Source organism: Staurois parvus, unplaced genomic scaffold (assembly GCF_062004578.1).
Source record: "Staurois parvus isolate SC_StPar_1 unplaced genomic scaffold, SC_StPar_1.0 ptg000074l, whole genome shotgun sequence".
Taxonomy (NCBI): domain Eukaryota; kingdom Metazoa; phylum Chordata; class Amphibia; order Anura; family Ranidae; genus Staurois; species Staurois parvus.
Window position 1 is genome coordinate 2,024,279 of NW_028317870.1, and position 16,218 is coordinate 2,040,496.

At 40.5% G+C, this 16,218-nt stretch overlaps 1 protein-coding gene across 1 annotated transcript in view; it reads right to left on the minus strand.

Annotated features, from left to right (window-relative positions):
* The window catches only part of PIK3C2B (phosphatidylinositol-4-phosphate 3-kinase catalytic subunit type 2 beta), a 343,678-nt gene that overhangs the window by 55,231 nt on the left and 272,229 nt on the right, over positions 1-16,218 (minus strand). The window contains exons 19-22 of the mRNA XM_089669402.1: positions 5,811-5,940; positions 4,444-4,580; positions 1,454-1,623; positions 1,102-1,258 (exon numbers count right to left, since the gene is read on the minus strand). Of these exons, the coding sequence (XP_089525528.1) occupies positions 1,102-1,258; positions 1,454-1,623; positions 4,444-4,580; positions 5,811-5,940 (594 nt within the window). The remainder of the gene's footprint in view (positions 1-1,101; positions 1,259-1,453; positions 1,624-4,443; positions 4,581-5,810; positions 5,941-16,218) is intronic.

Below are 16,218 nucleotides of genomic sequence, written 5' to 3' on the forward strand. Positions count from 1 at the left end.
TAAGTACTGGGGGGGCTGGGGGACACTGCTGTTAAGGTTTTTTTTAATCTTAATGCAGAGAATGCCTTCAGGTAAAAAAAAACCTTTATCCTGGATTCATACGATTTCATGTGAATGCAGGGAGCTCTGTACCGCAAATATGCAGGTGTCTTATCATGTCTATTTCCCTTTCACACTAGACTGCAGGGCATAGATGTAAACCAGCTCCATAGAAAATAATAGGATTTTTACTTGTATTGCTTCTTCAATGCTGCATGAAAACAGGCAAGTGTGAATAGGACCTACAATGAATATGAGAAACTTATCAAGTAACATTTTTTAAGTGAAGTGAAAAGAAGTGTAAGGTTTTTAAGTGAAACTACAAACATCATTCTCCGTTTTATTAATTAGCATTTCAGACAATACAGCAACTTACATATGAACCGGAAAAAAACAAAACAAAAAATGTCCACTCATGGTTAAGTAGTGTTACATCTTAACAAGAGTCTATGATGTGTTATTTTATAATCAAGCTCCCAGGATCAGGCTCTCCTATCCCTCTTGTATTGAACTGTATTGTTGCTGTATAGCCTCCCGTTATATTGTAAAGCGCTGAGCAAACTGTTGGCACTATATAAATCCTGTATAATAATAATCAAGTATGTCATATAGGTCTGACAATACTGTACACACTTTAACATGTAATATGAACAATATCATGTATTCTGTAAATCTGTATTAGCTGTACTGTACTGCCCTCTTTACAACAAATAAATCTACACTAAAAATATGACATTTCTCATTATTCTTTACTGTATTACTGTCTGGTAACATTATTTTACATAAAATACATGAAAACAACAGGGGGAATCATTCTGTAGGTAGACCAAGATTGCATTTCCAGCCAGGGGGTCCAAATATTTTCAGACTTTCTTGAACAGCCATGAGCCTTGTGTACTAGTTTGTACATACGTACTTGACCAATGCTTTATTTTTTGGGGTTCAGGATATTTCCATTGAATAGCTATTATTGTTTTGGCATAAGAGAATAATAAACGCAAAAAGAGTTTTGTAATATTATGAAAATCAGAACATCATTCTCTGTTAGATTTGTTAGCTTACCAGTCCCAGTAGGTTGAGAAATAAGTGGGTATGCTTGCGGATGAGATTGTAGGCTTGACAGCACAAATCAACAAAGTCATGGAAGCGGCTAGATGTCTTGTCCCCTCCATTTATGACATATGCCATGTCTGAAGTGAACACAAAAGGAGCACGGTCCCTGTGGTCATTAAAAATAATATATTTGTTTTTATTTTCCTTTTTAAGAATGAAATACATTTTAAATTGAATTTGCTATTTTCGAGAGTGTGAGCCAACATAATATAAAGTAACGTATTATGGCAATTCTGGATTGTGAATATGTTAGTAGTGTAAATTTGATTTCAAGTAAAAACATCTCATTTCTCATACTCACCGTTTTATGTTCCCAAACATTTGTGCATGTCCTAAAAAGCGTCCAAAATCTATGTGAAACATATGGCCGCTTGTCTTCAACATGATGTTATCATTGTGCCGATCGCATATACCAAGCACATAGGTGGCTACACAGCATCCTGCGCAGGAGTAAATGAAGTTCTCCACTGCCTGAAAAGGAAACACTTATTGTGAAGTGAATACTATTGGAAATGTAACCTTTTCTATCTGTATTTACAGAATATCTGAATCAAACATATGATAGATTGACGAAGTTTGAGAAGTTCTTGTCTTAAGCCTGTTACACACATTGATGGTTTTTTTTTTGGTCAACCCAGCGGGCTGAAGGAAAAAAAGAAACTGAGAGACCGATGTAATAACTGTGCAATGTTAGTGCAGAAATCTCTACCGCTGAGCCTTTATGTTCTGACACATTGATCAGCGCTTGCAGCTAATGATTTTCCAGCATGTCCCTTCGACAAAAGCCTCTCCTTAGACTGGCTTCCGTTGGAAGGGCAGCTGTACACATGGCCCAAATGATATTCAGACCATGTGCATCCAAGCTTTAGAGAGATATTGCAGATAAACAAAATTTAAATTTTTACTTAGTGTCTGTAATTCTCATCCCAAATGTGATTTTATGTACCAACCTACACCTAATAACAGGGTAGCAAGAAGCAGAACAAATCTAAACTGTTCACGAACCTGCAGTTATACAGGGGATTGAATTTCAAATTTCCAGCATCGCCCACCACCAAATTTGCTCTTCAGCGGAGTATGTTATACTGAAAGCAATCAAAAAAATAGGTTGCGCTTAAATACATACAAAAGTGTAACAAAAAAATAAATAACAAAATAAGAAACAATATTTTAAATAAAAATAAAATCCAGCAAAAACAAAAAAGTCCAAAAGTTCAAATAATCAATAATGTCCAAAATAATTAATCACCAAGTAAATCCACCACCAAAAATGGTTAAATAGAACTCACCAGAGTAAGATACTGATTGTTGAAAAACCAGCATATAGTACTTGTTATTCTGGGAGAAGTGAATAATATGGTGACAACAACACTGAAAATATGAGGGATGAACTCCAACAGATGATGTGCTGCAAAGTTGAAAATCCACTCCAAAGGTGATTTAGTATCCAAACTGAGAGATGATCAGACCGTCACTCAAAAGAAAAAAACGAACAATCATGGTGCAGTATGTTTTAAAAAGCATCAAACTTTAATGAAGAAATGCACTTACAAGCAAGGTGTCCAGACTGACACCAGTATAGACAGCATGTGTAATGAATACAGGCGACTCAGACCCAGCCAAACATGCACATGCTACGTGCAGACAAACTAGGAGTATTCTGAACCTCACATCCAAAAGGCACCGCCCGAAGCTTTTCGTCATTGAAGTCCAGGCAGTGAGGTTCAGAATACTCCTGGTTTGTCTGCACGTAGCATGTGCATGTTTGGCTGGGTCTGAGTCGCCTGTATTCATTACACATGCTGTCTATACTGGTGTCAGTCTGGACACCTTGCATGTAAGTGCATTTCTTCATTAAAGTTTGATGCTTTTTAAGACATACTGCACCATGATTGTTCGTTTTTTTCTTTTGAGCAAAGGTCTGATCATCTCTCAGTTTGGATACTAAATCACCTTTGGAGTGGATTTTCAACTTTGCAGCACATCATCTGTTGGAGTTCATCACTCATTTCTTCAGTGTTGTTGTCACCATATTATTCATTTCTCCCAGAATGACAAGTACTATATGCTGGTTTTTCAACAAACAGCATATTGCTCTGGTGAGTTCTATTTAACCATTTTTGGTGGTGGATTTACTTGGTGATGAATTATTTTGGACATTATTGATTATTTGAACTTTTGGACTTTTTCCGTTTTTGCTGGATTTTATTTTGATTTAAAATATTGTTTCTTATTGTTTAATTATTTATTTTTTTGTTACACTTTTGTATGTATTTAAGCGCAACCTATTTTTTTGAAGTTTTGTATATCCTATAAGTTTATAGGCTAGGTTTTGCAGCTTACTGTTTTATATAATTTCCGTGGCGCTGGTTCTTTATTTATATATATACTGAAAGCTATACTGTTATATATTTTAATATGCACAGTTCATCTTCAAGGGATTAATGAACCTATTTAAAACTAAGCAATATGAAATACCCTTTGCATTGTAGTTTTCATGAGGATAATAAAGTATAGGATTTCATGGTGATTATTCAGAAAATCAACAAAAGTCATAACCATCTGATGATCTAAACCAGCCTCTCTCAAGCAAGGTTTCGTGGAACCCTATGGTTTTTCCAGAGGTTGCTAGGGGTTCCTTTAGGATGGAGCAGTGGTAGATTGATCTCTCATCTACACTGGCCACCAATTTAAGGGGTTACTACAATATTCACAGTTTTTTTTTCTGACCATATTTATTCTTCATTTCATGATTACCACTGAAGAGGATTTTGTCATATAGAGTGGAGGGGTGAGGTTTGCCACAACCTACTGAATATGTGAATGTACATATAATAATATGTAGATATTTTTTAGTGGAGGTTTCTCATGATCTGCAAACTTTCCAAGGGTTCCTCCAAGGTAAAAAGGTTAAGAAAGGCTGATCTAAACATTCAAGTAGAGCTAAATGATCTACTGGTGTGTAAAGTTAAGTATCTGTCTTAGCAACTGTAAGCCATCATATTCAAAATGTACACTAGAAATGTGATATAGGAAGTCACTGCTTTCTCTATGTAATAAAAACATTTATATATAAAGGCATGCTGGTAAATTAATTGGCTCCTATCTAAAATTGGCTATAGTATGTGTATGCATGAATGTGAGTTAGGGACGTTAGAATTTACGCTCCTTGAGGGTTAGGGACTGATGCGAATGTACAATATATTTGTAAAGCGCTGTGTAAATTGATGGCACTATATAAGTACCTGTAATAATAATATAGCATTTATATCCAGAGTTATCAACTATTACCTTTTCATACTCATCCTCTGTGGGGTTGTGTTTTTGCAACCAGTCAGCTAGTGGACGGTCTTTAAAGGAACCAGTCACTCCATGTTCCACCTGGATCCTTCTCAGGGTTTCTGCAGATGGGATCACCTCTACCATGCCTAAAAGAAGGTAACAGAATAAATGTTAAGCTAACCATACACATGAAAAATCCAATTGTGCAATCTCGTTTAGATCTACCAAGGTAAACAGAATTTAAGGAAACGCACAACATGCCTTACAAACAGACTTTCAATTTAATTTGCCATTTTAACAGTGAAGTGCCAAGAATAACAAGCTTTATTGCTGGAGTAAAGCCCAGACTTTCTTTTAAAGGAACTTCCCCGTGCTTCCTCTATAGCAAGTAGGACAAGAAGAGGAATCTCTTCAAGAGAAAAACAAACTGCCATAAAAATCTCCCGAGTAGACTGGTGAAAGTTTACAACCCGTCAGGTTTATATTGCCATCTGAGTGCACATTGGTAAAATCTCCTTACTCCTTGGAATCTCAACCAAGACAGCAGATAGCATGTTCAAAGTGAACACAGATAGCAACAACCTGACAAAGGTCTAACCCTTCCCCATGCTACCCAAAATTAGTTGCAGGTGTGTGGCAAAAAAAATAATTAAATAGCTCCTACACACCATAGTGGTATCAAATACCAAAAGTTTAAATTTATTAAAATGTATAACTTTTTGGAGTCAGCACCTGTGTATGTTACCTATAAATGCATATAGCATTGAGTACTGATATTGCAAATTATTTTCTCACAGTACCATAAAACAAGTTGCCTTTTATGTACTTTCAGAGTCCTTGTTCATCCAGATGGCTTATTACCTGCATCATATCTGTACTGACAATACTGTTTATTTGGAAAACAAGAATTCATGATTCATCTATACCAACACAGTAGCAGAAATGTTATCTCCACCAAGAACACCATCTGTGTACAGTCTGCAAGTTCACCATAGGTCTACCTGGGTTTCTTCCAGTTTTCTCCAAATATCCAAAACAATATTGTTAGGTTAACCTTCTGTCACCCAAATTCGCCTTAGAGAATGTGTGCATATGTGTACAATGATGGATATTAACCACTTCTAGTTCAGGGAGTGAAGTGGACAGTTAGGTGTAGTTTGCAATGCATTGCATATAATGTTTGAACTATATGAAATGTATGAGAGTCAGAAAATGTTAACTATATATATAAATTATGTGCTGGTGTCTGATCTGCCACACAAAAATCCTGAAGAAAAAAAAACTAGCTCATATACTTTAGAAAACGTGCTTATGGTTAACCGATTATTAGAATTTAAATTAAGAAAATATCAGATATATGCAGACACTGAACGTACCTCGCCCTCGGCCTGTGGAAAAGCAGCGAAAAATAACCATGCGCATGTCAAGACCCTCCTGAATCCATATCTTATTCATGATGCGGATCATTTGCAAAGTCAGCATGTCTTGTCGGAGGTCATCGCCACACTGGACAAGAAGTTAAATTTTTTGTGAATTAGAATCTGAGGGTTCTTATTCTGCAATGACTACAATATAAAATCATTTACACTATAAATAAATTAATGCAGTCACTATAATCCACCATTAATAAATCCTTCTATTGTGTCACACTATGTGTTAATTATGCATTGATCAACATGCAGCACCCAACATCAAGTGATTCTACTGATCTCTGCACCGGAGACATAAATACTATTGCATAGCCTCAAGTTTTTTCTATCTATTCAGTATGGCTTGTGAGTGTTGAATACTAGAGAGAAAACACTTCAGTCTGGATGAGAGTATTACTAAAGTGTCATTGAACCCCCCCTCAAACATTCTCTGTGTATATTTCTTTAAAATGATGTACTATACCAGAGGTCAGATGCTTATCATCCATCTGTTCCTTTCTTGCAAATATCTGGTTGATCCTTCTGTTTCCATGCATTCCCCAATGTAAGTGGCAACTCCAGTGCCAACGTTTGGCCAATGAGTTGGATGGACTCCTTGAATGGTGTTCTACTACCCAGCTCCCACATGCCGTATTGTAAAATGACAGTGGGGCGGGACCACTCTTGTTCTTATGATGTCCTCCCACTCTAGTCACCACACATGCATGCCCACTGGGGTGTGCAGTGCAGCCTTTTTTAAAGCATTCCACTGAGCTGGCCAGAACCAACTCTTGAGGGAGTCTATTCCACATTTTCACAGCTCTTACTGTGAAGAAACCTTTCCGTATTTGGAGATTAAATCTTTTGTCCTTCAGACGTAAAGAGTGCCCGTTGTCCTCTGAGATGACTTAAGGGTCATGAACCATTGATGTATTCATACATGTTGATCATATCCCCCCTTAATCTCCTCTTCTCAAGAGAGAATAAATTCAGTTCCTCTAATTTTTCTCATAGCTGAGCTCCTCCATGCTTCATCAGTTTGGTTGCCATTCTCTACACTTTCTCCAGTTCCCCAATGTTCTTTTTGTGAATTGATGCCCAAAACTGAACTGTATATTCCAGATGAGGTATTACTAATGATCTGAACAGGGGTAAAATGATATCTCTCTCTGGAGTCCATGCTTCTTTTAATACAAGAGAGGATTTTGTTCGCTTTAAAAACTGTTGCTTGGCATTACATGCCATTATTAAGCTGATGATATACCAGAACTCCCAGATCCTTCTCCACCATTGATTCCCCCAGTTGTAACCCCCCCCCCCCAGTATGTATGAGGCATGCATACTCTTAGTCCCCCAAGTGCATAACCTTATATTTACCAACATTAAACCTCATTTGCCACAAAGTTACCCAATTAAACAGTGCATTGAGGTCGGCTTGTAAATTGTGTTCATCGATGCCAATATTCCCTCCCAGTCTAAGTCTTGGAAAGCAGCTCTCTTAAAGTTGAGTGTTTTTATTTTTCCTGTATGTGCTTGTTGTTTACAGCGAACAATAAATGAAATCATGTTATGGTCACTGCTACACAGATGTTCTTTTATATGTACATTAGTAATAAGCTCTGCATGGTTTGAGATTACCAGGTCCAGCAGACCATCATTCCTAGTTGGGGCCTCTATGAACTGTACCATAAAATTGTCCTGTAGTAGCTTTATAAATTTTTGCCCTTTAACTGTTCCTGCAGCGCCATTACTGCCAGTTCATCCTGTGTCCGTCCCATTGAAGGGAGACATCTCACAGTGGAGGAGTTCAAGTTATTTAACACAGAGATTACAAAAAATCAAATAAGTGAAGGGCATGCTTACTGGTCCACCCATCCAATTTATTCTTCTGCAGTGCCCAAGTCACATTATGAGATTATCATGCACTTCCTTCATTCTAATGATAATACCCAGTGCCCTCTCCAAGATCATCCTGCCTATGACAAATTATACAAAATTTGCCCACTTAATTTTTTTCTCACCAGAGATATGCTGAACTTTATGGGGACAATTCACTAAAGGTTATCGTATGCGTTATGTCACATGACCACATATCACATGTGATACAGAAAATGTCAATTCACTATTGCAAGTATGCAGGATTTGCCACAAATAGCAAAAACGCTTGATAAATACTGCATAAAAAGATGTTAAAGTCAATTCACAGAAGGAAATAAATAATTAATTGCATGAAGTAATTAAAGTGGAGTTCCAGTCATACTGGTGAAAAAAAATAAAATTCAGCAGCTACAAAAACTGTAGCGGCGGACTTTTGAAAAACAGACACTTGCCTGTCCCTCAATCCTGAGGTGTCCTCCCCACAGCCTGTTTCACCGGTCATGCGGTGTTCCCGTCCGGGACCTTCAATGTAGGAACCAGGCGCGCATGTGCAAGTAGTGCTGCGCTTTCTGAATGGTCCCGTAGTCTTCTGGGACCTGTCATGTGTCCCAGAAGACTACGGGGAGAGACGAGCACCAGTGGAGGATCACAGTGTTTACAGCATATCGGAAATGTCAAAGTATATCCCATGTGGAATGTTTCATGGAACTTGGTAATCTTGAGAGTAAAAGAATCTGAGGCTCCATTCACATCTGAGTGTAGCGTTTTTGCGCACTATTCGTGCATTACAGCGATTTTTGTGCGTATCTATCATTTGTTTTCATAGGTTTTTTTTTTTTGCTTTTTTAGCTTTTCTGTCAGCTTTTATTTATTTTTTAATATTATTTTGTTATGATAAGGAGTTACAGTTAAAGTACAGCCAAAGCTCTTTTGGCTGTACTTCTCCTGTGGATCACAGGAGTGTAGTTCGTTCTGCACTCCTGTGACCCGTTTTCAGCCGACAGTGGGATGAAGCTCAGTCTGTCCAGTGTCTGGAGTGGCACCTGGCTCAGCCTCTTAGCTAGCAGCTGAAAGCCTGAGCCAGCCGCTCCCTCCCCCTCCACAGTCAAGCTCTCTGCGCTGCTGGGGTAGAGCAGAGAGCGATGACTAACATTCACCGGTCTCTGCTCAGAGTGACTGTGAGAACTCAGCAATCTCACACTTAGAGCCTGTGGTGGGCAGATGCAGCATCAGACCATTGCTGCATCCACCTAGGTAAGTATATTTTGGGGAAAACAACAAACCTCATACTTTCCTTTAAATGTTAGGTTAAGATTTGGGTATAGGGTTGGGGTTAATATTTTATTGTTATTAAGGGTATTATTATTATTAATAATAATAATAATAAAATGAATAAATAAATGTAAAATAAAATAATCATAAATATGATGTAATAAATAATTCACCCCTAAATTTAATTCCCTAACCCTTAAAATAAAATAACAGCAATAATGTCCCCCTTTTGTAATGTACAGCGCTGAGCGAACTATTGGTACTTTATAAATACTGTATAATAATAATAATAATAATAATCATATGTTTTTGAGTGTTTATTCTGACATGAGGTTACAGCTGCATTAGTTGAATTTATATTACGTGAATGGTATTATATTATATGTATTATATTTATTATTTGCAATATTCCTAATAAAATTAAAAAACTATATAATAGAAAACTACATAGCTAAAGAAATATCAGTGTTCGTTATATTTCTTATATTTAAGGCAATAACATGCTATGTAGCACTGTATGACACAATTAATAAAAATAATAAATTACAAAATGCAGTAACAAAAAAGAAAAGGTTCTCGAAAACGCATTAACAGAGATTAGGTAAACCTATATAAAACTGGTAAGGGGAGAGAAATGAATGATCAGAGTAAAAACTGGGGTTGCCAATTAATCCCAATAAAGCTTAAAACATTTCACCTTTCACCTTTAAAAAAAAATAAATGCATCTTTTTGCAGGTAAAAAAAATGTGCCTCTGTTTATTTATAATTAGGAGCCTGTAAAGTATTGCATCTGTGATCAGCAGATCACGAGTGCAGTGTCAGGCTCATGCAGACTGTTGGTGTAGCTGTCTGCCCGTACCTTGTATGGGCAGGCAGTTACTGAATTGCAGGAAGAATCAATTACCTATTAGAGTGCTCACCAGTGCCCTCATAGTTTATTGAGAACTACAAGCCACAACGGTTATGAAAGGTCAACTCATCCTTTAACCACTTGCACGCCTGAGGATTTACCCCCCTTCCTGACCAGGCCTTTTTTTGCTACTCGGAGCTGCACTAATCCAACTGATAATTGCACGGTCATGCAATGCTGTACCCAAACAAAATTTACGTCCTTTTTTCACACAAATAGTGCTTTCTTTTGGTGGTATTTGATCACCTGTGCGCTTTTTATTTTTCACACTATAAACAAAAAAAGACCAAAAATTTTGAAGAAAAACAATATTTTTTACTTTCAGCTGTAAAAAATATATAGTAAACTCAAAGTTAGTTATAAATTTAGGCCAAAATGTATTCTGCTACATGTTTTTGGTAAAAAAAAATCCCAATAAGTGTATATTGATTGCTTTGTGTGAAAGTTATAGCGTCTACAAACTATGGTATAGATACTGCAATTTACGCCCTTTTTTTGCTATACAGCGCTGCGCTAGTTTAACGAACAATTGCGCGATCATGCAATACGGTACATAAATGAAATTTATGTCCTTTTTTTCACACAAATAGAGCTTTATTTTGGTGGTATTTGATCACCTGTGCACTTTTTATTTTTGGCGCTATAAACAAAAATATTTTTGAAGAAAAAATTTTTTTTTGAAAAACAACATTTCGGTCATAAAAAAAAAATGTATTCTGCTACATGTTTTTGGTTAAAAAAATCCCAGTAAGTGTATATTTATTGCTTTTTGTGAAAGTTATAGCATCTACAAACTATGGTATAGATAATGGAATTTACACAGCTTTTACTTTCTGACTGCTCATCACATTTCTTGAGGTGCTAAAATACCAAGATAGTACAAACACCCTCAAATTACCCCTTTTTGGAAAGTAGACACCCTAAGCTATCTGCTGAGAGGCATATTGAGTGCATGGAAGATTTATTTTTTTTCTACAAGTTTCTGGAAAATGACAAAAACATTTTTTTTTTTTACACAAAGTTGTCATTTAAATGATTTATTTCTCGCACAAGCCATGGGTGTATGTGAAATTACACCCCAAAATACATTCTGCTACTTCTATCGAGTATAGGGATACCACATGTGTGAGACCTTTTGGGAGCCTAGCCTCATACAGGAGCCTGAAATCCAATGATCACTTTGAAAGCCTGAAGTTGCGTAACTTACTCTTTTCACTTCCTCAATACCTATCACAGTTTCGAAGGCCTAGACATGCCAGGATAGCACCAAACCCCCCCAAATGACCCCTTTCTGGAAAGTAGACACCCCAAGGAATTTAAAAAGAGGCATGATGAGCATTTTGCACATATAATTTTTTCTCACAGGGTTTTGAAATATAAAAAAAGAATAGAAAAAATATGTTTTGTTTTATTTTCTTCATTTTCCAAAAACTTGTGGCAACAAATGAGATCTGCAAAATACTTATCATGCTTCTTATAAAATTCCTTGGGGTGTCTACTTTCCAAAAAGGGTTCATTTGGGGGTGTTGGGTGCTATACTGGCATTTCAGGGTTTCCGAAACTGTGATAGGTAGTCAGGAAGTTTAATGAGGAAATAAAGCCCTTTAAAAGCCTGAAGGTGCTTATTGGATTTTGGGGTCCTGTACTTGGCTAGACTGCCAAAATGTCTCTCATATGTGGTACCCCCATACTCGGGAGAAGTAGCAGAATGTATTTTGGGGAGTAATTCCACATATACCCATGGCATGTGTGAGCAATAAATCATTTAAGTGACAATTTTGTGTAAAAAAAAAAAAAAAAGTCATATTCCAAAAATTTGTGGTAAAAAAAATAAATTCTTCTATTGATTCAACATGCCTTTCAGCAAATAGCTTGGGGTGTCTACTTTTCAAAAAGGGGTCATTTTGGGGGGTGGGGGCGTTTTATGCCCAGCATTAGAAGTTTATGCTACACATCACTCACTCTTCTAACCACTTGAAGATCAAGCCTTTTCTGACACTTTTTGTTCACCTGAAAAAAATCAGTATTTTTTGCTAGGAAATAATTTAAACCCCCAAATATTATATATTTTTTTTAAAGCAGACATCCTAGTGAATAAAATGGTGAGTACTACAATTGTTTATGGCACATCGTGCAGCAATTTTTCGAAAGCAAAAATTTTTTAAAAATACAATTTTTTTTACTTTTAATGCACAAAAACACAATATATTGGCCAATTATTTGGTAACATATAAAAGATGATGGTATGCCGAGTAAATAGATACCAAACATGACATGCTTTAAAACTGCGCATGCCCCGTGCAATGGCGACAAACTGCATACATTTTTATTAACCATAGGCAACGCTTTAAAAGCTACTATTTTAGATTTACAGAGGAGGTCTAGTGTTAGAATTACTGCCCTTGATCTGACGTTCACGGTGATACCTCACATGTATGGCGCAACCGCTGTATGCATAGCGGCACAGGGTCAATGCTTGTGCACACAGGTGTACGCGTATGGGAGGTGCGAGATTTTTTTTTTTTTTTTAAGTTATTTTGATTTTAATTATTTTTACACTGTACATTTTATTTTTTTTTTTATCACTTTTAATGCCATCACAGGGAATGCAAATATCCCCTATAACTTCAATGGGAATTGTCATATATTCTTTTTTCAGAAATCTGGGGTCTATCAGACTCTAGATATCTCCTCTTCCCTTACATTATCTAAACAAACTAAAATCGGTGTGATCAGATGCTTTCCCAATTTACAAATGGCGCTGTTTATATCCTGTGAAACTGAAGTGATGAAATGCTCGTAGCTTTTGATTTTTTAGGCTATAGAGATGATTGGCACCATTCTGGTCTCAAATCAATTCTATGGTCAGCTGGCAGAAACACCAGCTGCATTCTCAGGTTCCCCTGATGGCGTGGGACTGCCCGAGAAGGCCGTGGAAGGCAGCAGGGGAGGGGGGTATCATCTCCCTCTCTTTCCTTCCCCTCCTTTGAGGCGCACTGCATCCGACTCTTCTCAACCACCCCCCTAAGGATCGCAGTGATCTACAGGCCTCCCGGATCCATAGCCCGCTTCCTGGATGACTTCGCCGCCTGGCTCCCCTTCTTCCTCTCCTCTGAGCTACCGACCATCATCCTCGGGGACTTCAACATCCCCATCAACGACAACACCCCGGCTACTTCCCAATTCCTCCACCTAACCTCCTCCTTCGCGCTCACACAGCACACTCAATCCTCCACCCACATCGGAGGGAACACCCTGGACCTCGTCTTCTCCCACCTTTGTACCCTCAACCAGTTCTCTAACACCCCCTTCCCTCTCTCCGACCACCACCTCCTCACCTTCTCCATCTCCCCTTCCCCCAACTCCCCCCCTCAAAAACGCCAAACCATCACCAGCCGCAACCTCCGCAACCTAACCCCGGCCCCCCTCCACTCTGCCGCCGACTGCCTACACGACAGCATCCTCCCACTGTCATGTCCTGACATAGCCACCACCTTGTACAATGACTCACTGTCAGCTGCCCTAGACTCTCTGGCACCCCTAACCACACGCATCATCAAACCCAGACCGCTTCAACCCTGGCAGACCGACAGCACTAAACGCCTCAAACGTCGCAGTCGCGCACTGGAGAGACTGTGGTGCAAAACCAGGTCCCCTCATACTTTCTCCCTCTACAAATCTGCATTTCTTATCTACACCTCCTCCCTCCACGCCGCCAAGCAGGCCTACTTTGTTAACCTAATAAACACCCTCTCCTCCTGCCCCCGCCGACTCTTCTCCACCTTCAACTCCCTGCTCTCCCCCCCCCCCTCCTCCACTCAGTACCTCTCTCACCGCCCACGAGATTGCCACCCATTTCCACAACAAGATTGACGCTATCCGTAAGGACATCGTCAACTTGCAATCTACCTCCCCACCTAGCCTCCTCGCCCCCGTCACCCCTTCATCTCCCCCCTCCTCTGCCCTCACAACCGCACTGCCCCCCTCCTCTCCCAATGCCCCGCCCACCATAACCCCCCCTGCACTGCACTCCCTCAGCCCTGTCACTACTGAGGAAGTCGCCAAAGTCCTCTCAAAAGCCCGCCTCACTACCTGCCCCCTGGACCCTATCCCCTCTCAACTCCTCCAGTCACCCCCCTCTTCCCTCATCCGCTCCCTCACCCACATCTTCAATCTCTCCCTCTCTACTGGCGTATTCCCCTCCCCCCTAAAGCACGCGCATATCACCCCCATCCTCAAAAAGCCCTCCCTGGATCCCGCGGACCCCAACAACCTCAGACCCATCTCCCTGCTGCCACTCACCTCCAAGCTCCTTGAACGCATAGTCTACGATCGCCTAAGCGCCCACCTTACAGACAATAACCTCCTTGACCCTCTACAGTCCGGCTTCCGTCCCCTACACTCCACTGAAACTGCCCTCCTCAAAATCACTAACGACCTACTCAACGCCAAAGCCAAGGGCGACTACTCTGTCCTCCTTCTCCTGGACCTCTCTGCGGCCTTCGACACAGTTGACCACCCCCTCCTCCTTAATAAACTACTCTCCCTTGGCATCGGAGATACTGCTCTCTCTTGGTTCTCATCCTACCTATCCCGACGCTCCTTCAGTGTCACCTACAATGGTGCCACCTCCCCCTCCCTCCCCCTCTCTGTTGGGGTCCCCCAAGGCTCTGTCCTTGGACCCCTTCTCTTCTCCATCTACACCTCCTCCCTGGGCAAACTCATACAATCTCACGGCTTCAACTATCACCTCTATGCTGACGACACCCAAATCTACCTCTCCACCCCTCACCTCACCCCCACTATCTCCGCCCGCATCACTCACCTCCTAAATGACATCTCAGACTGGATGTCGCTACATTTCCTCAAGCTCAACCTCTCCAAAACCGAGCTCCTCATCTTTTCCCCTGCCAACACCCCCCCCCCATCCTATCCATCATCGCCAACAACTCCACTATCACTCCCGCCCTGCAAGCCAAAGTCCTTGGCGTCATTCTTGACGCGAACCTCTCCCTCCAACCCCATGTCAAATCACTCACAAACACATGCAGGCTCCATCTTCGCAACATTGCCAAGATACGCTCCTTCCTCACCCCAGACACCACCAAACTTCTAGTACACTCCCTCATCATCTCACGCCTTGACTACTGCAACTCCCTCCTCACTGGCCTACCCAAGTGCAGGCTCTCCCCGCTCCAGACCATCCTGAACTCAGCTGCCAGACTCATCCACCTCACCACCCGCTCCACCTCTGCCACCCCCCTCTGCCTCTCCCTCCACTGGCTCCCGATTGCCCAACGCATCAAATTTAAACTCCTAACCCTGACCTACAAAGCCGTTCACAACACTGCCCCTGACTACCTCACCAACCTGATCACCAAGTACCACCCTACCCGTACCCTTCGCTCCTCACAGGACCTCCTTCTATCCTGCTCCCTGGTCTCCTCCTCCCATGCACGACTGCAGGACTTCTCCAGGTCCTCCCCCATCCTCTGGAACTCACTGCCCCAATCCATCAGACTGTCGCCTTCCCTATTCACATTCAGGCGCTCCCTCAAAACCCATCTCTTCAGGGAAGCCTACCCCACCCTCACCTAACGGCCATCCTCCCTCATTCCTCCCACCACTTCATCCCCCTCAGCCACTTCCTACTGTACCTTTACCCCCTCCCTCCTAGATTGTAAGCTCGTAAGAGTAGGGCCCTCTTACCCCTCGTACGTTGTTTGTTTGGTGTACTGTGCCATGTATTGTCCCCCCTATTGTACAGCGCTGAGCAAACCCTTTGGCGCTATATAAACTCGTAGTAATAATAATAATAATAATAATAATAATCTCCCGCTGCTTGTAAAAGCAATCCTGCAGCTAATTAGCCACTAGGATTGCTTTTATATGAAAGCCGATCGCCAGCTGAAACAAAATTATACCAGGATGATGCCTGCAGCTGTAGGCATCATCCTGGTATACCCATTTAAAGTCCAGTGATATACCAGTACATCACTGATCCTTGTTGGGTATATATGCTATGTTCTTTTTTTTGTATGCAGCCTGTGGACTGAATGAAAAAAAGAGAAGAAATCTCTGCCAGAAAAAGTGTGTGGTATACCCACCATTAGAATATACTGCCCTGCATCCACCCACTTTTAATGGTGGGCACACATTAGGTCACACTTTGCCACATGCGCCAGTTCCAAGATTGAACAAATGTCTAAACAGTGGCACGCTTGAATAAAAATTGTCCACGTATAAGTGGTACCCCATATGGAAAAAGGATGATACCAAGTCCCAAACGATCTTGTCACTACTCCCCATGTAGT